Consider the following 21,103-nt stretch of genomic DNA (forward strand, 5'->3'; position numbering starts at 1 on the left):
CTAAGAGCATAAACCAGAGTCAACGTACAGTGCAGAAACAAACGAATGCAATAAGTGCCACAAACTAATATAAAAACAATAAGTGCAATAAGGTAGTATGAATACAATAGATGCTAAGTAAGTGCTAAGTGGAAGGGTAGGCCTTCTTGAAGAGGTGAGTTTTCAGCCTGCGCCGAAAGATGGGCAGCGAATCTGCCGTCCTGACGTCAGTGGAGAGTTCACAGCTCCTGGCTGTGATAAACAGTGTAGTTTTAGTTGTTTGAAGAAAACATGCCTTTCAGTGTTCAGAGGGTTAAATGTGCATTCATGTAGTGTTGATACGTTTGACTCTTAATGTAGGGTAGTGGAATGAAGGCTAACAACTTCACCTGCTCCCTACAGTGCAAGCTCAAAACACGCTCCATCTCTCCCTGTTGTCTGGATAAATTCAGCAGAGCGTACATTCCCACTGCCCTTAGTCCTTCAGCACAACAACAGAGTCCTGTCATACTCAACACAATGTCTGTTGCTTTAGCAGGTTCAATTTGAGCGTGTTCAGGAGTTAATTATGTAATCTTATCTGCAGCTAAGAATATTTCAAGTCCTTCACTCATCACAATTTCTTTTTCGATAGATTTCTATCACGAGATGATATGAATCTGTCATCTGCTCAATGGAGTGAGCAACAAGTTAGCCTCTTATCTGGGGCTGTCTAAAGCTGATAGCGTGTGGAAAATCAGGGCTAAGATCATGTATCCTAATACATAATTCAAAGCATTATTTTTCGGTACGTCGTCGCTCATGACCCCAGGGAAGTTGAGAAGAGTTCGGTTAGGTTTCGTTCCTACCGAGACGCGTCACCCGCAAAGCATTTGTTTTCCTATGGGCCTGCCGTGCCCTTCTGTCTTGCACCGCATGCTGCTTTTTAGACAGGCATAAAAGTTAAAACCTTTCACAGAGTCCGCCCGTCAATATCACACTTGACCGAGGCAGCCAATCAAATCAAGCAAGAGGCTACTTCACTTTTTCCCCCCCTATTATTTACGTTTCATCACTTGGTTGCGCATGCACCCCCGCTCCACCTGCTCATCAGCTGTTTTGCCCAACTCGCTTTACAAGTGACGTTTTTGAAGCGTCCGCTCCTGCTGGGACGCGTCTCGCTGACCGGCCCCTTAGTGTGTCCAGCATCCAGCAAAGGTGAACTGCAGCCAATGAGCAGTCGTCTGTAAAGGCCCCACTCGTCAAATTGCACCAACTTTGACACTGCACGTCCTTTACTTCCCAGCAATACGCCCACCAAATATTAGGTAGATCAGATGTACAGGACACACACACACAGACAAAAAGTCCTTGCTTTGTTGTTAAATTCCAGCTTTAATTGAAACTTAACTGTAAATCCTTTCTCTAGAGTTGAACTATTGAGCTGCTGAGAAACTTGTGCTCAGCAGCAGACATGTTGACAGTCATGTGTGTGCTGAGTTGGCCTGATTTCCTGCATGTTGCATGGAAATAGTTTGATAGGATGTGACACACCGCTTGATGATTGATATTAGTCTACATGGGGTGTAACCGCTGCCCAGGGCAGGGCATGTGTCTGTCCTCACCATTAGCTTCCTGTGCAGGAACTGTCAAATTCTGCCCTCAAAATAAAGGCAAGGACACTGGCTGTATTTTCAGTGCCTCCGTTCGTCTCTTTAAAGCCAACCTTATTTCCTAAGCGTTGGTTTGTTACTAGAAGGTATAGAATCATTTCAATAAAATGTAGGCCACTATAGAGATCCTCACATCTAAAAAGAGCGCCTGGTTTTATTGATTTCCGCCGTACTTGTTATGTCATAGTCCACAGTGTGAAGTAGAGACTTTGTTAAAGGGCTGTTGGTGGAGAAATTGCCTCTCGCTGTCGCCATCTTCTCTCCCTTTCTCTCCCTCCCACGGGACCAGCAGAACCCCTGTCAGCAGTGACAGGCATATCCAAAGCATTTGCTTTGCATTGCCGTGTGTTCATGTGAGTGTATCAGTAAATAACCGTGTTCAGAACGAGAGCCCAGATGGAATTTTTTGGAAAATTGCATAGACGCTCAGACGCTCGATCCCTTGAATGAACATGTCGCGTATGCACGTCAGTCACGCTCTTATTTTATTTATTTTTTTTTTTCAGTTGCACTGCACACACCAGCGGTTTTCTCTTTTGACAACTTTGCAACCCTTCTTTTCTTTTTCTTCTCCTTCTGTCTGGCTTGTTCTCTCGCTTCCAGTGGAGAAATGTATGAGCTCCATGCAGATGGGGACCCAGATGGTGAAGCTCCGCGGTGGCTCCAAGGGACTGGTGCGGTTCTTCTTCCTGGACGAACACAAGTCGTGCATCCGCTGGAGGCCCTCGCGCAAGAACGAAAAGGCCAAGAGTGAGTGTCTTCTTCTTTGTTCTTCCAGTCACCAGGGAACAGCATATCAAATGTCTCTTTAATCCTGTGGATCATTGTATTCATGGTTCAAACCTATGGAAAGCCGTTGTGTCATCTCCCATGTGACGGGCAAAGGGCTCATTCAGTGTTGCCGGGTGTCCCATGAGCATCCTCTGAATCTTCATGTGTCTTCTTTCTAAGATGCTCCACCTAGCCGGCCTTCAACAATTCAACTAGTCTTAAATACATACCTCTGTTAACCAGACTAATGTCTTAACTTGTTGGCAGAGTCATTAAATGTTTCATTCAATGAATCTTTTTGCGAGTATTCTTTTGACAAACGAGCAGTTTGATCACCTGAACTCATCATTTAATGCCGATCAACTGTGCGATTGCATGATTAAGATTGAGCAACTTTTAGTGAGAGGTTGATGTGTCACAGTGTGAACACATGTGTACACACTTATCTCTGTGAGCATTTTAGTGCACAAGAATCTGGTGGCTCATTAATGGAAGAAAACGTGCCCTCGCTCAGGTTGTTTGCTTCCTCTCTGTCTGATGTGGCCAGTAGCTTCTGGTGGCTTCTGTTAGCAAACAGTGGATACATTCTAATGCTGTTGAACTGATGCCACTGAGTCCATCTGCTGTTTTTGAGTCTACTTGTACTATAGTTTGAGCATGTCCCAGGTAAATATTTCTATAATTTATCCACCGCAGGAAAAACGCCTTCACTGAGTCTACATATTGGTGACCCGGGACAAGTCTTATGAGGCTGGTATTCAGCTGGCTCTTTTAGTTCTTTCTCCTAAACATTCCCCTTTCTGTTCTTTAGACCTGGACATTTATTTCCCCTTGCATGCTGTATGTGCAATGAGCAGAACCAAACAGTTTCCCACAGTGTTTTAGAATAAAGGGAGGCAGCTCTGGGGGCCTCATGGGGACTTAAGGGCTCAGTTTCCTGTTGCTCTCCCTCCTCTGTAGCCCTGGATTTAATAAGCTTCTTAAGTCGACTTAATTATTCATCAGCTTCAATCTGCCCAAACAGTGTCTTACACACACTTGCCGCTTAAATGAAAATGACAGGGGAGGGGGGGCTTTCTGCAAAGATGCTGAAAACCAAGTCACAGAATTGATCCTAAATCTTACACCTTTTACGGTTGGATGAGTAAAACATGAACACAAATGGTGCAATCTAGACTTTCTTCAGCTGATTGCGTCTGAGAAACGGCGTTGTTTTTTTTGTGTGAAGGCACTCCTGTTTAAGCTGCTTTATCACAGCGGAGCGGGGGCACTCCTCACAGAGCATTTATCTTAATCCAGCTTCCACACAGATCGGCTAATCTGACGTTCAAGTAGGAGTGATGGGCCGTCTTCTCTTTGCTCTGCACCTGTAAATAGATGGTGACAGAGTCGAGCCTTCTGTTGAGTAGACGAATGCATGTTCCCAGCGTTTAGTCCCACCCAGACGGACACTGTGTGTGTGTGTGTGTGTGTGTGTGTGTGTGTGTGTGTGTGTGTCCCCTGCATCCTTGACAGGTCTCCGTTACTGAAGAAGAAGACTGTTGTCTGGCAGCTCTCTGTGAGGCTTCTCACTGAGCGCCCACTGGGACAGACTGACACTGCAGGCTTCAGGTCTGCTCTCACACTGACGGCTGTCCTGTGTATCTGGCAACGACATTTGTCCTTTCTGGCCCCCAAAATAACCAACACACCCAAAATGTAGAGTTTGAGCATGAAAACCAGGCAGCTACAAAGCCCTTACAAACACAGTTAGTGTTAGTTTGTGTTCGTTGGGTCAGCTGTTTTTAAATTTAGTCAGAAGCCATTTTAACATGTACTTAGATTTAGGGTTTCAAATCAGAATCCACCTCACCAGCTTTGGTCTGAAAGAACATGGGTGTGTTTTTGATGTCAAAGAATGTTTGTAAAACTTCCAGACATGAAAGCATGTCCCTCCCTAGCTTACTGTTGTGACAGGAAATGCGTAAACATGCAGAATCAGATATCCCTCTCTTAGTCCTTTCATGGAAACTTTAGCAGTGAACTCATTGATATGACTGTACTGCGTTAATGTTGACATTTCTCACCAAATGTACTAGCGTACGGCTCATGGTTTGGGTTAAGTTAACGTGAGCAGTCCTTTGGTGGTTGCCTAGCAAGAATAATAAGAAAGACCCAGCAAACGGCAAAAAGCACTTTGTTTGACTGGCCAACAAAAAGTCAGTTTTGTGTTTTCCACTCTGTGTGATCAGACCCTTCATGTGAAGCCACATGAATGAAATAACATGACACTGAGGGTAAAGGTTCCTCAGTGAACACACAGCTGGAGGATCCACCACGAGCATTTTAGCATTTAGCCAGACCCAGCGTGCACCTTTTGGTCATGCAACATCGTGGGTGTGTTTTATTTTGGTCACTTGGCGTGCTTGCTAGCTAGCTGGTGCATTAAATCAGTAAATAACTAGGTAGATGCATGTCAACTAATGCTCACCATAACCCTTCAGGATGTGATTAAGTTGATTGCAGTTTTTAACTTTTTGTCCGGTTCACTTCGTGCCCCGACAGCTGTTCCTCACCACTCGCTCGCCCTGACATTGGGCCAGTGAACATTTACATTAAGATCAATGCTGGTGTTAATTAGGGCTATAACGGTTCACAACATTCTCGGTTTGGTTCAATACAATACAGTGGTGGTTCCGTACGGCACGGGTCAATACAGCAGAAAAGCCATCATAAAGTATGTTCTTTTGTTACTTTGAACAATGATGGAGCACGCTGTCTGTTACGTTGGGTGGGTTGCCATGTTGAGCGCAGTGGCTCCACCGAGAGAACATTATATTTCCCACAATTTAAGCTTCCAAATGCACAAGTATTATTCAAACGTATTGTTTGATTTGTAATGCGTACCGAACCGAAAGCCTCGTACCGAGTGGTTCAATATGAATACGTGTATTGTTACACTCCTCGTGTTAATGTAACATTTCTTACCAAATGTCTAAAAAACTGCATTTTCGGCAGCAGTTTCTTCCCAGTATGGCTTATTCAATGTTTCTCTACCAGAATCCGAGGCTTTTGGAATTATAAATTAAGCAAAGACTAAATCTGTAAAATCAGTATCATAAAGTAGCAGGAAATGGAAGTACTTAAAATGTGTTCTTAAGTTGTATTTGAGTAATTGTACTTAAGTCTTGAGTCTCTGAAGACTGCCTACCTGACGTCCTCATCCTACAGCTAGCAGCTCATCACATTATAACACAGTAGTAGTAGTAGTAGTAGTTATCTTTATCTACCAGATACCTGCTGCACACTCCTCATTTACCAAAGTCCTGCAGTCAGGAGGAGCATGTGCACAGGCCCGTCTCCAGCTGCAGGATTTGAGGACATCACTGACAGCCACATGGGAGCACGCACAGCTCAGCAGCTGCATGTCCAATATCATGTAGAGGACATCTTCGACATCGTATATTTACACATACAACTGCCACAATACCACAGCTTCTATACCGTACGGCCTGAGGGAGGCTGTGTGTGGCTGCATTACTAATGAGCGTGGAGGTAAATATTGTGTCATCCATGTATGACTGAGAGAGACCGAGATAGATGCGTGTTGTGGTTATCTCCTCTGGACGTGGGGGGTTTTTTGGGGAATGAACCTCCGCAGAATTTTCAAAACAGCACGCGGGCGGAACAAGAAGCAGAAGGCCTTACCGTGCGCTCTGCCGTCATGGGGGAAAACTAATGAATGGCTCGAGGCCGTGTCTTCCCGTAAAATGTCATTTCCATCTCATAAATGTTGCATCTTAATAAACAGAGCGCTCTCTCTCTCTGCTCGTTGAGTTGACTATTTTTAATCCTGCGTATCATGAAGTCCCATCAAACTATCCCCATGCCCACAAAAATTAATTCACTATCTCACCCAGAGGGGGGAATACTCAAAACCAATAGGATGCTAAAGACTGCAGAAGGGTTTAATAAACTGAGTTTTGCTCTATTGTGTGTGTGTGTGTGTGTGTGTGTGTGTGTGTGTGTGTGTGTGTGTTTTTAAATAGGTTTTATTTTCTATCGGCTTCTGATGGCCCACGAGGCCTGGAGGCCTGGAGGTCTACTTCCTCTATTGAGACATTTGCTCAATTAACACTAGCAACACAGTTTAAAAGTACTTCATTACAACTGCAAGGCCGGTGTTGAAGATTTCCCTGACAAAGTACACAAGTATTAGCAGCAAAGATGTACGTTAAGTATCAAAAGCCAAAGCAGTCATGAGGTGTCCAAATGGCTCCTGTTAATGCACTCTTACGATCCAATAACTTAACTCTTTCTTTTTTCACCAAATGTTTGGTGTCTGAGGAGTAACTACTAGCAGGAAGCTTAATGTAGTGCAGTCAAAAGTACAATATTTCCCTCTGAAATGTAGTGCAGGTAGTACATTGAAATTGTGCAAAGTAAAAGTACCACCAGATTGAAAAGTCCCGAAGTGGTAGTACTTTGTCACATTCCACCACTGACTAGCTGACTTCCTGTTTTTCTCCGACAGTCTCCGTGGACTCCGTCCGGGAGGTGCGTGAGGGGAAGCAGTCTGAGATCTTCCAGCGCTACTCAGAGGGCTGCTTCGACCCCAACTGCTGCTTCAGCCTGTACTATGGAGAGCACATGGAGTCCCTAGACCTGGTGTCCAGAACCGGAGAGGAGGCGCGGACTTGGATCACGGGCCTCAAGTATCTGATGGCGGGCATCAGCGACGAGGACAGCCTGGACAAGAGGCAGCGCACCAGAGACCAATATCCTTCAGTTCTACAGCTGGTTTGATAATCTGGCTGGTGAATTAAGGTTACAACTTCCTGTAAAGAATGTCTGTCGTATGTAGAGTTTCGTGATCAAAATTATACGGGGCTGAAATCTGTGGAGAGTTTCATTTTAAAGTGTGATAGTCTGAGTTTATCTGTTCCTGTATTTAGACTCTTCAGCAAAAGCAGCAGCCGCACTAACTACCAGACTAAATGTCTTCACGCTGCCTTTCCTTAACCCAGCGTGTCATCACATGGCTGAAGCAGACCTTCACCGAGGCTGATAAGAACGGCGACGGCAGCTTGAGCATCGGCGAGGTGATGCAGCTCCTGCACAAGCTCAACGTCAACCTGCCCCGACAGAAGGTCAAACAGATGTTCAAGGTACGGAAATAACAAGGGCTCAGCTACATCGGGGTGTAAAGGTTGCAAGTAAAAATCCTGACTATTATTAAGCCAATCAGCCACTTGCTCCACTCAAGCATTTTCTTGTTATCCTTCGTCTTTATCCTGTAGTCCAGGGAGAGAAAAATTCCACTTTGAAGCAAATCTAAATCATACTGACCAAATGTCACAACTCGGTTACGTTTCCAGTACCTTCTGTGAAATAACAGTTAAATACCTTAGAATCCACAGAAGTTGTTACATTTTAAGCTGCTGATTGCAGTATATCATCTATCCGCTCAGAGTACAAAATGCTGTTAAGTCTTATCAATTAACGTCTGGAGGTAGAGTCTAGGGAAACACTGCTACAAAGGTCATGCTGGGTTGAATGGCAGCTAGCGACATTTGTCAGCAACGAAATGGGTTCAATCGGAGACCTTCAGTCTGCAGTTTAGAGTTTTGAACCCACACTTGAGTTCTGCTACCCAAAACCCAACGTATACTAACAAAGACGCAGCTTGTTTAGTGACTTTAAAATGTAAAATATAGATTCAAGTTGTTGTCTCTGACTTTGCCAGTCCTCTGCATCCATGGCTTTCATTTGTTGTCAGTAGATAACATACTGCTGAGTTAGAAGACGGAAAGAAGCTGACGCATTGCATTTCTATTGCAGTAATTCTATGGTCAGTAATGGAGGAAATGTGGTGCAGGGTGTCCAATCTAGTTTGTGTCTGTAATTTGGCAGTACCTGTTAAGTACGATCAGGTTGGGTCTTAAAGTAACAGTACGGGTCTGGTTCCTGTCTCAGTTTTAGGTGATGAAATAATAATTCTGTAGTGGAACTATCACAGAGAAAGGGAGAGGCACGGCTCTACTCAACTTGACATGCTTGCAACTCCTTTAGTTTGGGTTTTCCATCGGCAAAAATTGTTGATAATAGTACCTGGTACCTTTTTTTTGGTACCACCTCGGTACGAGGTGTACGTGTTTTCGTCTTACAACTTTAACCCTTCAACAGTGTGTTTAATACTTCTGGTTCCATAAAACCAAGATGGCGACAGCCAAAATGCCTGAACTCAAGGCTTCAAAACTGTAGTCAACCAATGGGTGACGTCACTGTGACTACGCCCACTTCTTACATATAGTCTATGACTCAATGACCCAACTATCTGCAGTGGAAAAACAAAATTGAGAAAAGTACTAGTCGAGTCAAACCATGCAGAGTAAATGTGGCATTATGGAGTATTGTAGAGTGTCAGGAAGTTTGGATTTCTAGAGCAACACAAGAACAAGTTGTTGCATAAAAAATATAGAAATCCGCCTTGCATTGGACTTCACAGGTGTCAATGTTGTCTAAAACTTTGAACATTCATAAGAAATGATGTAAAAGTTTCATAAAACTGTACAGCTAATGAGCAGCACACAGCAGACAGTAAGTGGGCTTATCAGGTCCCTTGAGACTGCAGTGTGTCCTTACTTCCTGGCAGATTGCGTGTTAGCAGTGAAGACACTCTGACTGATTGCCACCGCTGCAGATGTTGGCAAACGCACAGCTCAGCCAGCAACTCTCCTCTTCAGCAGAGGGATTAGCATGCCGCTGCGCTCATAGTGTTGTTCTAACCCTCCTCCAACAGAGCAGCTAGCCGTCGCTAACTCCAGCGGCATGTTGACTGTCCTCCATATGGCGCTGCTGGGACACAGATGGTGTCCTGTGTAATGCTGGGTAAGCACACCAGGGACCAATCTGGCCCCTCATGTGTCTGTGGACATTCAGGACGATTTTGTGTGTTGCCAATCTCTCGACCAGTTCTTCAGCCTTAACCTAATTACAGTGGAGAGGGGGGGGCACCTGTGGACCGGACGTCTTTTCCAGTTTAAAGTCGGTACACATACCATACATATTCTGATCACATTTTACAGCACATTGTTGAATACGTTTGCATATTAATGATATTAAATAACTTCTTAGTCCTGTGAAATGCAGAGTTCTCTCATACTGACAGAATTTTGTAATATTTTGTCCAAAGCTTTTCTGTCAATGAGGTGTAGACCAAATATCAGATCCACCTGCAGACTCCCATATGTTCATAAACGGTCAACGGCTCATTATCATAAAGGTAGTCTTTATTGTAGTGCTGTTGTATTGGACTCTATTAGTTTTAGTCAGGTGGACCTGATGAATTAACAACTGATTATATGTAATAACAGTTTATTTTAAGTATGAATGAAGGACAAATAATTACTGCTTGTAACACAATTTATGAATAACTGCCACACGCATTTAGAAATGTGCTGAAGGATAAACTAGTTCAAGAAGGCTGATGTGTGCTGGCTTTGTTTTACTATGTGCAGAAACTGTACGTTAAATTACATTTCATTAAACCACCCTGTGTTTACAACGTAGACATGCTTTCTTTTGTAATCATGAAATTACATATTCAAGCTGAACAACTCATTCTGTGAAGCATATGAATTGAAAAATGGTTTTACTGTTCCAGTATTTGGGGGGGGGGGGGGGCACATATTTTTGGAGATGAATCAAACCAATTATAGTAGAATGTATTCACTCAGTCAGTAACTAGCTTCTTTCACATAAGAGTAAGAATAATAATTAGAAAAACTTGGCAAAAAGATGAGCATCTTAACAAAACAGAACGAGTACTTTATTGATCCCAGAGGGTATCGCATACATCACAGACAAATGAGGAAGGAAGAAAGAAAATGGAATAAAAAAAAAGATAAATGATATGAAATACACCAACAAACAAAGAAATTCAAAATAGGACCATAACGTTCTAACCCTTATATGCATCGCACATACATGGTAGTTCCCAGTAATGTCCAGTACATTTAGTGCAAGTCAAGTTCTGTTGATATGTGTTTCACAGTAGGGTAAAGGATTGTATAGCTTTAACTGGAATAGAATAGAATATATAAATCTTCCCAGATACCCATAGATTAAACCGTAAATGAACACAACTCAACTATCCAATCCATATCTCAGTCTATGAAACCCAAATCACTTCATCAGTTCAAACAATGAGAGAAATCACTGTTGCTGTCAGCTGTTTGCTATCACGATGAAAATAGTTCAACCTGGAGGGAGAAATGAGCAGCCAGAGGGAATAACTTGCACTGACTTTAAATGTTGTTATTGTGGCAGTTATCCTCAATGGCTGTCTTTTTTTGCTTTGATAATTTACAGTTTGATACTAAAATAATGTTCCACAATCAAGCATAACCACTTCACCGTTTGCTTTGTAAAACTGTGAAACAATGAATGATATTGTCTTGGGAGTAATTTAGTCCTAATTAGCTGCTTATCCTTGAGACGTCTAGCACATTTACGGGATGTTATGCTTTTCCTACATGTGCACCAGGAGGCCTTTACCTCTCAATTGTTCCTTTTAAGATATGAACTCACAATAACACAGAGGAAACAGAAGCAGGGTGGAAGGACTGAACCTCTCAGCTGTTACTGACTGACATTTTAAATAGTGTGTCACTGGCCACCTGATAATTTCATACAGTGTTATTGTAATGAAGTATACCTAAAATACTTTGCTCTTCCACCTACATGAAGTCCATCACTACATTTCCCATATAAGAGTAAGCTCATTGAGAGCTTAATTTCCTCTGGGCAGTCAAAGGGGAACTCCGCCAGACATTGTCTGTCTGATGATGGAAAGCCAAGTTAGCACACACTAATCTGAACACACTGATCTGATGTGATTTACTGTGAGGAGGACTATGTCGTTGTTGTTGTTTTAGGACTGAGTTCAATAGTGAAGCAAAGTGCGTGGAAATGGATTTAAACTGCTGAGTTGTAAAGCATTTTCTTTTTTTCAAATCCTCTGGGGACCATGACTCTTTTCGGGAGCATATCTGTCATATGCTACCGTTGCAGTTTGATTGTTGCAGTTTAATTTAATCTTTTTTTTTAACTTTTACTACCGTTATATCATCACTGATGGACAGAGCTCCAAGAAAAAAGTCCCAAGTTGTAATAAAAACTGCATTTCTTTTTGGGCCACCTGCCTCTAGTGGCTCAGCAACAGAGCCTTGGTGATTGGGTAGAAGTTCAGTTCTCTTCCAGAATTATGTGAACAGTCTTATTCATTTGTCTGTTGATTGTTTTAACTACGATGTCGGTGTCATTGCTCATTAGGGCTGGGTATCGGTACTCAATACTTTTTAAGGTATTGACTGAAATAACCCTGTAACAAGTATTATCGAAAGTTCTCCAGTCAAACGATATCTGCATTTGATTCTTTTTGTGCCAAGATCTAGAAGAAAACACACTATTTGTATGGTTTTTCTAGCAGTCAATAATCGCAAGTGTTCTGATCTGGTGGCTAGCAGCTAACAGCGCTAACAACTGCAACAGTGCTGACAGAGCTAACAGTGTTTACCTGGGGGGTGGGACCGGAGGGTGGGCGTTAAACTTCCGCAACAACGCGGTCCCATCGTAGGACGGGGTCGTATGAGTGCTTTACAGTGTGCCAGGAGTTAGCTAAACAGTGGGACACACAAACGCCTTCCATTCATATGATGGGTGTGGAATGATTCTATTGGTACCAGTATTCATTTAGGGGTATTGGTACTGGCATCGTCATTTTTAAACAATACTCAGCCCCATAACTCGTGGGAAGTTGCAGTAAAGTATCAATCCCCAGACCTTTGTTGTCTTGTGTTGTCTGAGTGGTTTGTTGTTTGGAGCAGGTTGGATGTGACAGCTGGAGTTGTAAATGACAGCAAAGAAGTTTGCTTCTCCAGCAGAGGATTTGTTCAATGATTAATTACAGCGGAGACTGGAGGGGAAGCTTTATAGGAAGAGGAAGCTGCAATTCTAACTAACGATTTAATCCACATTAGCTGTAGAGCTGAAAAACATAGGGCACAAGCCTGCTAACAACTTAAGTGGCTGGGTTCATGCATAATGAATGGGCGTGAATAAGGCCAGATTGATGTTTTCTGTCCAATAAAAAGACTCCGTTATGCAGCTGTGCTTCCGCTACTTTGTTATCCTCCCGGGGCTAAGACGTGTCCTGAATAAGAAGAAGAAAAGAGTTCCTTCGCTTCACTTAAGAGCAAAATGAATCTGTATCACACAGTGTTTGATGGTACCGTCTAATAACTTGTGCCATGTGAGTAATGCTGTCTGTATGCATCTGTGCCTGTCGCTCAGTCACAACTTGGTGACAACTAAGTGACATGTATGCAAAACCAACAGGCGGGTGTGGTGACGTGAGGTGTTTGTCTTGTGTCTCTGAGTCATTTGGCTTCCCGTGTATGGGCTGAGTCAGGCCGAGAGCACGGTGCTGACAGTTGGGAGGCTCAATGTGTCAGCTGAGCGAGTTTTGATTTAGGATTCAGAAGACTGACGCTCTTGCCCTGTTGGTGGAGGGGACTAATGACAGTGTTTTCTGTGTGCCGGAATGCACTCCTTCTTTCTGCCATTACTATTGGTGTGTGCACCCTGCTGCAATCTCATCCTCATAGGAGTTGCCACTGCACTCTGACACGGAAGTTGTCACTGTGGACAAATCTATAGCAAGCAGACCAGATGGGACAATGGAAAAAAGTGTAAACATGTAGATTCCTTCCTGGAGATGTACTGATCGAATCCACTATCGTCCAGATGTGACCAATCTACATTCAGTTTAGTTTATCCATCCATTTCTTCACCTAATGCAATATTTCCACTTCCATTCATTCAGTCACTTCAGGCTTAATACACCTAGTTTAGAAGTATAGCGGCCCTGAGTGGCAACTGAGAGAAATAAATTCTGGTGATCTATTTTTTTTAAATCATCGGGTATTGGTGCGCTTATAATTCTTGTGGCCGAAATTGTTATAACAACAAAAACACAAAAATGATTCTGAGCAAACTTTTTACAAATGGAAAAAAAAATTTGCCGGGCAAACTTTTTTTCTTTACCTTTTTCACAGATGAAAATCAAAATTAAGGTATTTAAAGGGATTATTTTGTCATTTTCCCCCTTTGCTTAAGTCAGGAGATAAAAAAAGTTGGATGAGATCCAGAAAATGGATCACCAGATATTTTTTTCCCTCCAAAATGATGGCTTTATTTATATATGAAGGTCTTTATGAAAGCATTCCCACACCACATTGCAATCATTTGTACAGTTGGACATCTGATGGTGAAATAATAAATAAGGCAGAATCATAGAATCATGTTCGCCCTCTGTGGAAGATCTGATGTATCGCTCTCTCGTATACTGATGTGAGCCCAGTGTGTGCAGAACACTGAGCTGCTCGGAGGCCAATCCCAACAAGCACAGACGTCATCGCCCTCCAGTGAGTGGCTGCCTCCAGTGCTGCTTGACATATGGAGCCGGTCACAGTCTGCTCCAGTAAAAAGAAGGGGCAAGGATTACACGGGTCAGGGTGTGACCCCCCCCACAGTGCTCTCGTTAGGCCTGTCCAAGCCGTTTGTAGCCTGACTTATGTATTTTCCAGCTCGTTATAATGAGCAATCCAAATCTATCATTGTGAAATGAGCTGAAAACAGTGAGAAGTATTACACAAAGATAATGAGTTGAAATGTAATCAAACTAGTGTTATGTTAGATAATGACAAATTTCCCCAATAATATTTGAACAACCTTAATTTTTCATGAAAAGGGCAAGATGGAACAGGCTACATTTAATTTTTTTAGACATGCAAAATAATACCCATAGCAAACACGGCAATATGATAACATGACAATATAACCTCACAAAAAAGAAGGAAACAAACAATGGGGCAAAAACGAACCAAAAAGATAACTAAACAAAATTAAATGTGCCTTCGGTAATTCAAATAATTACGTTGTAGGTTTTTTTTCCAATTTGATGTTGTGTTGTGCTACTTTGTAATGGCTTGTAGTATTATTTTTCTCCAAACAGAAATTGTCTTCCAATGTTTTTTTTTTTTTTAGGAAAGTTAGATTCAGAAAACATTCTTGACCGAGCTTTGAACATAAAAATGATGCCCAACAGAGTTATTGTACTAATTATCTGGTGACAATTTCCCCCCAAATAATGTTTCGAGATGTAAATTTAAAAAAAATGTTGAGTGGCTTTAGCGAATTTTGAATATTGGTCCACAAACCAATGCAACTGGTCTTCCTCTCCCTCATTACAGAATCAACATAATGATTGTTAAATGTTAAACATTTGGTTACATTGTTTTTTAGTAGCAGTAATCTTGTAGAATACCTTCAATTGAAAGATTCTGTTGAATATATCAATTGTTTTCATTACATTTTTATACATCGTTGATGAAATAAAAGTTAATTATAACACCAGCCAAAAAGGAAAGAAAAATAAATGACAGCAAAAATGGGGCTTTAGGTTCATTAAGATTTGTTTTGGCTCTTGAAATTCTTGGGGTGTGTAACTCTGAAACTGGTTTGGAAAGATTCAGTTTGTGAAATTAATATTCTTTGACGAGGACGAGACGAAAATATCCAGAGTTTTAGTCTCCTTAAAACTGACAAAAAAGGTTGACTGTGACGTTCAATGCTAGGGTTCTAAGTGGCAAGCCAAACAAACAGAGACTGAATTGCAAGTATTTATGTCAGTTGTTTTAAAAAAAAGTCTGTGAATATTACATTTTGCCAATGTTGGGTAAAACCAAGAGAATAAGTGTTTCTTGTACCTGGTGTGTAGGAGGCAGACACAGATGACAACCAGGGGGCGTTGGGCTTTGAGGAGTTCTGCTCCTTCTACAAGATGATGTCGACCCGCAGGGATCTGTACCTTCTCATGCTCGCCTACAGCAACCACAAAGACCACCTTGACACGGATGACCTGGCCCGCTTCCTGGAGGCTGAGCAAAAGGTACACACTGGGTCTGCATTTTAGCTTCTCAGTTTCTACTGAGGTTTAAAAGTTACTCCACTGTTTTGTCATTGCTCTCCTACAACATTGTTGGATTCGGGTTGGACTGGATATTGCCTTTTTCATTCTTCTTCCTTGTCAAAAACTTGGGGCCTACATTGCCCACAATGCAACTTGACTGCCAACGGTTTGGTCTGAGTTTTGGGTATGTGTCACGATAGTAGTTGCTAATGTAGCCTATAGCCTCTGGGCTGCAGTGGAGTTGAGGAATGGGCTACAGAGTTCTGGTAAGCTCACTTGTTTCGAACTCCACACTCAAGCCGTGCTAGCTGTTTCCATTTGCTTCAAGTCTTAATGCTAAGCTAGGCTGGTCCCAGGGAGGAGCTTCAATATTAATATGAGATTAATGATTTCCCCCCCCCCCCTTTGTGAATGTTTAAATAAAACTGTATAGAGTGATTTAAAAAACAACACATCTTTAGGAATTCCTACTCTTCAGAAAGTTTGTCAGTTGCACATTTTCTCCTATAATTTTAATGTAAGCTACAAAACAGTTGCTCCACTGAAAGGTTAAGGGAAAAACAGACGGCATCCCTTTAAGTATGGATATTTCTGTTTCTATCATCCCAATTTATAAATGCAGTAGTACACAATCAATGGCCAGTTGATGCTCAAGGTGCTTTCTGAATACTGAACCAATCAAATTCAACAGCCACTCATGGTCTGCTTGAGAATCTTAGGCCATGATCACACAGAGACGAGTAACTACAGGCTCCCTAATCAGCCTTGGCAAAGCAGTGTGGTGCGTCTGCGGTGTTCATCATAGTTCATCATAATTAAATTCTGCTGATGTCAACCTCATGTCTGCATTTGCTGCTGCACCACTGTTCTACCACATCTACCACTTGACAATAGGAAGGAAGTGGTAAAGTAGCAAAGCCCACCTCTTGCTTGATTTGATTGGCTGCCTGGGCCAACTGTGACATTGGCGAGCGGGGCGCTTGCACTGAAAGTTGAGAATATTTAAACTTTTTGTGCATTTAAAAACCACGAGAAAAAATGTGCATACGGAGCAAGAAAGGAGCCCTCAGAAGGTGCGCCGTGACGTGGGGAAATAATGGTTCAGCTGTTGCCCCGTGCCGCGCTTCTAGCTCCGCATTTGTAGTTGGAAGCTTTTCTAGCGGCACGTTTTTGTAGCTACAAACGTTTCTAGCTAGACACACTTCTTGCTAGACGCGTTTCTAGCCAGACACGTTGCTAGTTGCACGTTTCTAGTTAAATGCGTGTCTTGTTAGACACGTGTTTAGTTAAATGCGTTTCTGGCATTGCGTTTCTTGCTACTTGTTTTTCTTGCTAGAAGTGTTTTCTAGTGGTGCGTATATGTAACGCAATGTGTTGTCATGTTCGACACGTTTCTAGTTGCACGTCTCGTGATCAAGGCATCAGTTTTTTGTTATGTCAGCTCTCTCACAGTTTTGCTGACCAAATACCCACGAGGCTCCTTGTTATTACCTTGTGTGGGGTGGGAGGTCAAAAGCTTAAACGAGTGTCCATTTGGCCCCTGAAGTGGTGCTTATTGTAGGGAAATGTAGTCAGTGTGGGCCCAACAGGGATACTAGCAATAGTACTGTACTATCACTATTCTTGAGATTCAGTTGTTAAGGGGTTTAGGATGAAGTACATCTCCTCACTAATGATACCATCGCCAGAAAAAGAAAAAAAAGCAAATAAGCATAACAGCTTGTTTTCATTGAAACACCCAGTGTGTGTGCGCTCCTACAGCTAATTTGCACTCTGGCAGGCAGTTTTAATGTGTAGAAGCAGTCACTTTAGAAGTAGAAGGCTCTGTTAGCATAGCCAGACGCCGTCGGCTCCGCTCAGGTGGGCTGTATTTTTCTCCAATTATACTCAGCATTTAGTTCTGGCGCTGTAAATGAGATGACTATCCTTCTGTTATTAGAGAACGGTGGAAGCAGTTCAGTTGGAAATGATGCCATGATGCAGTACAGTCGTCTCTGCCGGTATAATTAACTACAGACTATCTCTTTCTTTGTACCTCCATTAAGAAATACGACCCTTCGAGTTTCGTGTATTCAAGTGTCCATTAGAGTGCTGCTGTATTTCTCTGGAACTGATAACAGACGGAAATGTGTTCTTGGAGAACAATAGCCAGTATCTGTTCTAAACTAAGGCTGAACGTTTGGTTTCAGAAGTGAAGAGAACACAATGAATGTAGTTGGACCAACCTTGTAACTAACACATGATTAGGTTAGTCATCATACTTCATCATCTTAACATGTAAACAATATATAAACGAGAAATCCTGATAATGTATTATTAATAAAGAAACTCTACAGAACATGTAATTTCAGACCAACTGTTAGACTTGTGAAGACCTATTGATGCATAACCTAAATAATAGCTGGTATATAAATCAACAAACAATTGGCTGAAAAGCCTATTATTACCCAAAACATGACAAACCATTGGTGGGGTAGAGAAAGAGCCCTGTGTACAGCTGTAGCTGCTCTCAGAGGTGGAGCGGGTCGTCGGCGGTTCGATCCCCAGCTTCCCCGATCCTCCAACTGCATGTGGAAGTGTCCCTGGTCCCACATTGCTCCTGGTGTGCCGTCAGTGTATGAAAAGCAGAAAGGAGCTGTACAATAAACCCTGTAAGAGGAGGGGTCTCTGTCCTAGTCTCAAACCTCAGTCCTGACAATGGAGCTGCTATAATGCGTTGTGGGTTTGGTCGTTGATTAACACATTTTTGGGGGTTGTGCGGTGTGGATTGGCTCTCATAACGGGTCTGGTGGACGTAACTATAAAAAAACACTGACCCACGCATCACTACTTGATAAACTTTGAGTGTAAATTTTTCAGAATTGGCATGTTTCATTATGTTTGATGTAATAAATAGACTTTGTAAATAGACTGATGTAAATAGACTGATGTAATAAATAGACGTTTTGTTTATAATAGAACTGCAGCCACGAAGACAGCTTCTGCAACTCGTTCTGTTTTCAGTCATCATGTGAATGTGGATGCTGGTCAGCTGTGAGTCTGTCATTAAGTGCAGTTTAAGTGTAAACTAATTGGGTTAAAATGATTTAATATGCTGCAAATAGCTTTTTTCTGTATTTATAATTCATTTCGGCTGCCAGGTAGTGGCTGATTTAGGTCATCCAGAGATAACATGCAGATTGTTTTTCCCCATCGACCAATCGCTTGCAGAGTTGGTCATAATTCAGTCAGCCAAGATTTTCTTTGGCTGGCCCCAATGTGTATGCGTTCCCTCATAGTTGTTTCAGAACAGCTCTTAGAGTTTGTGTGTGTTCACGTGTTGGTGTGGAGACGGCAGCAGCATGTAAGCTCTCTGCTGCTCACCAAGCCTTTTGGTGCGTTTCCACAGTAACAATGGATTTGGGCTAAAATCGGCCGAGTGTCGGATTTACTCGGCATTGTCTCATCCAGAATATGATGAGAGGGGTAGTGCTTAGTGTTTAGAAGAGGGATGGTAAAGACTTTTTGTAGACTGGATATGACCCTATGAGCTAAAGCCTGGTTCAAACAGTCACAAACACACTGACACACTATGAGAGAGTCCCGGTACTGCTCCGCCCCCTTTAAATGATTAACAGAGATGGGATCTGATTGATCAATCAGGCGGCTTTAAAGACCAGCAGCCAGACAAACAGTTGGATGATGCTGCCAGGATGGACAGGAGGACATGTAGCAGATCTCATAACTAAATTATCCTCATAGAATCTGCCTGAGGAATTACCCATATTATTGTTTTGTTTTCTGCACATGCGTTGTATTGTTGTTTGATATGCATTTCTGTAATTCGTAGATGACCAAAGTGACCAAGGAGCATTGCCTGGAGATTATCAACAAGTTTGAGCCGTGCTCTGAGAACCAGAAGGAAGGAGTTCTGGGAATTGATGGTAAGTCAACTTTAATTTCACAGTGTGGGATATGTCAAAGATTAGCAATTGCTAAGTTTTATTTATTGTGCAAAAAAATATATAAAAACGCCTACTTGTTACCTTAAAGGGAAAAAATGTCCTCATCCTAAAACTGATAGAAAATACTATATGTTAATATTATTTTCCACTTTGAGTTAATTATTTAACCAACATCAGTCCTGATCATAACTATTAATTCTTTGTTTTCAGCACTTAAAAAGCCCCAAATGTCAGGCATAAGTTAAGTTGATGAATTGAATCACTTAACAATTTACATCTCGGTAAATAAATAACTGTGGGTGTTGTATAATAGGATTTGATTTTTTGATGGAAGAGTGAAAATAGAATCAGTGTAAAAATCGTTATATTCCTACTTGATACCGGACACGTTTTCAAAAATTCTCTGACACACAGTTGACCACTTGTCAGACACGTTAGAATGGATTGAATAGAAAAATAATAATTCAAATTGTTGTTAAATGGTATCTGTTAAACTTTCTCCAGGTATTACGAATTACATGCGCAGCCCGGCAGGGGACATCTTCAACCCAGAACACTACAACGTGAGCCAGGACATGAACCAGCCGCTGTGCAACTACTTCATCGCCTCCTCACACAACACCTACCTGATGGGTGACCAGCTGATGTCACAATCCAGGGTGGACATGTACGCCTGGGTGCTGCAGGCCGGCTGTCGTTGTGTAGAAGGTCAGCATGGACACGTGGAACATACTGATGTAGACGTTATAGTATACAAGCACAGTTTAAAACGGGGCCTCAAAGCTGCAATTGTCAGTTTTCTGCATTAGGGATGGGGTTCAGGAGCATTTTATTGAATCTGTTCTAAATCTAAATTGATCTAAATCCTCTTGTTGATATTCTTTCAAATCTCTTATCCAATGTTTTTAACATGGTTAAAAAACAAAAACAAACTATTTCACTCAGTGTCATACTGTACCTAAACCATGGAGGTTCTGCTGAGCCAAAGGGAGAAAGCTGCACAAGCAAAACAACACCATGAAGATACTATTAATTCTACTTGATCATACAGCTCAACAAATCACAGATTTAGGGATTTCTTATTTTATGAATGGATGCTGGATGAATATTAAAGCGGGGAGGTTCCCCCCTTCGTCATGAATGGACTAAAAGTTTGGTTAACAGTGCAGGCTTGGACCTGATTTAGTGCATTCAGTTTAAAGTGATATTTTATTTCACCCAGCTGACGGTATTTAACATTAGAGGTGAAACGTACACAGATGTCAGTTTGGTTCATATCCCGGTTTAGGAGTCAGGGTTTGGTGTACGTTCACTACAGTGTAAAATGTGTTCATTTCTTTTGGACTGACCACAGTGGAAGTGTCAAAGACGGACACAGTCCTCCTGCTGGGCACTGAGGCAGCATTTTGCAACTTTGGTAAACTGTTTTCGTTATTAAAATGGGGAACATTTTAAAAACTTCTGTATTACACTGAACACTTTCCCAAAAATGCAACAGATCAGTGGGCTATAAAACGAAAAAGCATCTAGTGGTGTGTGTGTGTACTGTATATTTACACAATCAAAGCCTCCAAACATGTATTGTGTGTGTATGTATATATACAGTGGGTACGGAAAGTATTCAGACCCCTTTAAATTTTTCACTCTTTCATTGCAGCCATTTGCTAAAATCAAAAAAGTTCATTTTATTTCTCGTTAATGTACACTCAGCACCCCATCTTGACAGAAAAAAACAGAAATGT

General features: G+C 42.0%; 1 protein-coding gene across 1 annotated transcript in view; it reads left to right on the top strand.

Annotated features, from left to right (window-relative positions):
• Window positions 1-21,103, top strand: part of plch2a (phospholipase C, eta 2a) — a 209,168-nt gene that overhangs the window by 137,861 nt on the left and 50,204 nt on the right. Inside the window, exons 3-8 of the mRNA XM_031876737.1 lie at window positions 2,235-2,381; window positions 6,916-7,159; window positions 7,420-7,549; window positions 15,226-15,396; window positions 19,247-19,340; window positions 19,866-20,069. Of these exons, the coding sequence (XP_031732597.1) occupies window positions 2,235-2,381; window positions 6,916-7,159; window positions 7,420-7,549; window positions 15,226-15,396; window positions 19,247-19,340; window positions 19,866-20,069 (990 nt within the window). The remainder of the gene's footprint in view (window positions 1-2,234; window positions 2,382-6,915; window positions 7,160-7,419; window positions 7,550-15,225; window positions 15,397-19,246; window positions 19,341-19,865; window positions 20,070-21,103) is intronic.

The sequence above is a fragment of the Anarrhichthys ocellatus genome, unplaced genomic scaffold (assembly GCF_004355925.1).
Source record: "Anarrhichthys ocellatus isolate YVR2014 unplaced genomic scaffold, GSC_Weel_1.0 scaffold114, whole genome shotgun sequence".
NCBI lineage: Eukaryota > Metazoa > Chordata > Actinopteri > Perciformes > Anarhichadidae > Anarrhichthys > Anarrhichthys ocellatus.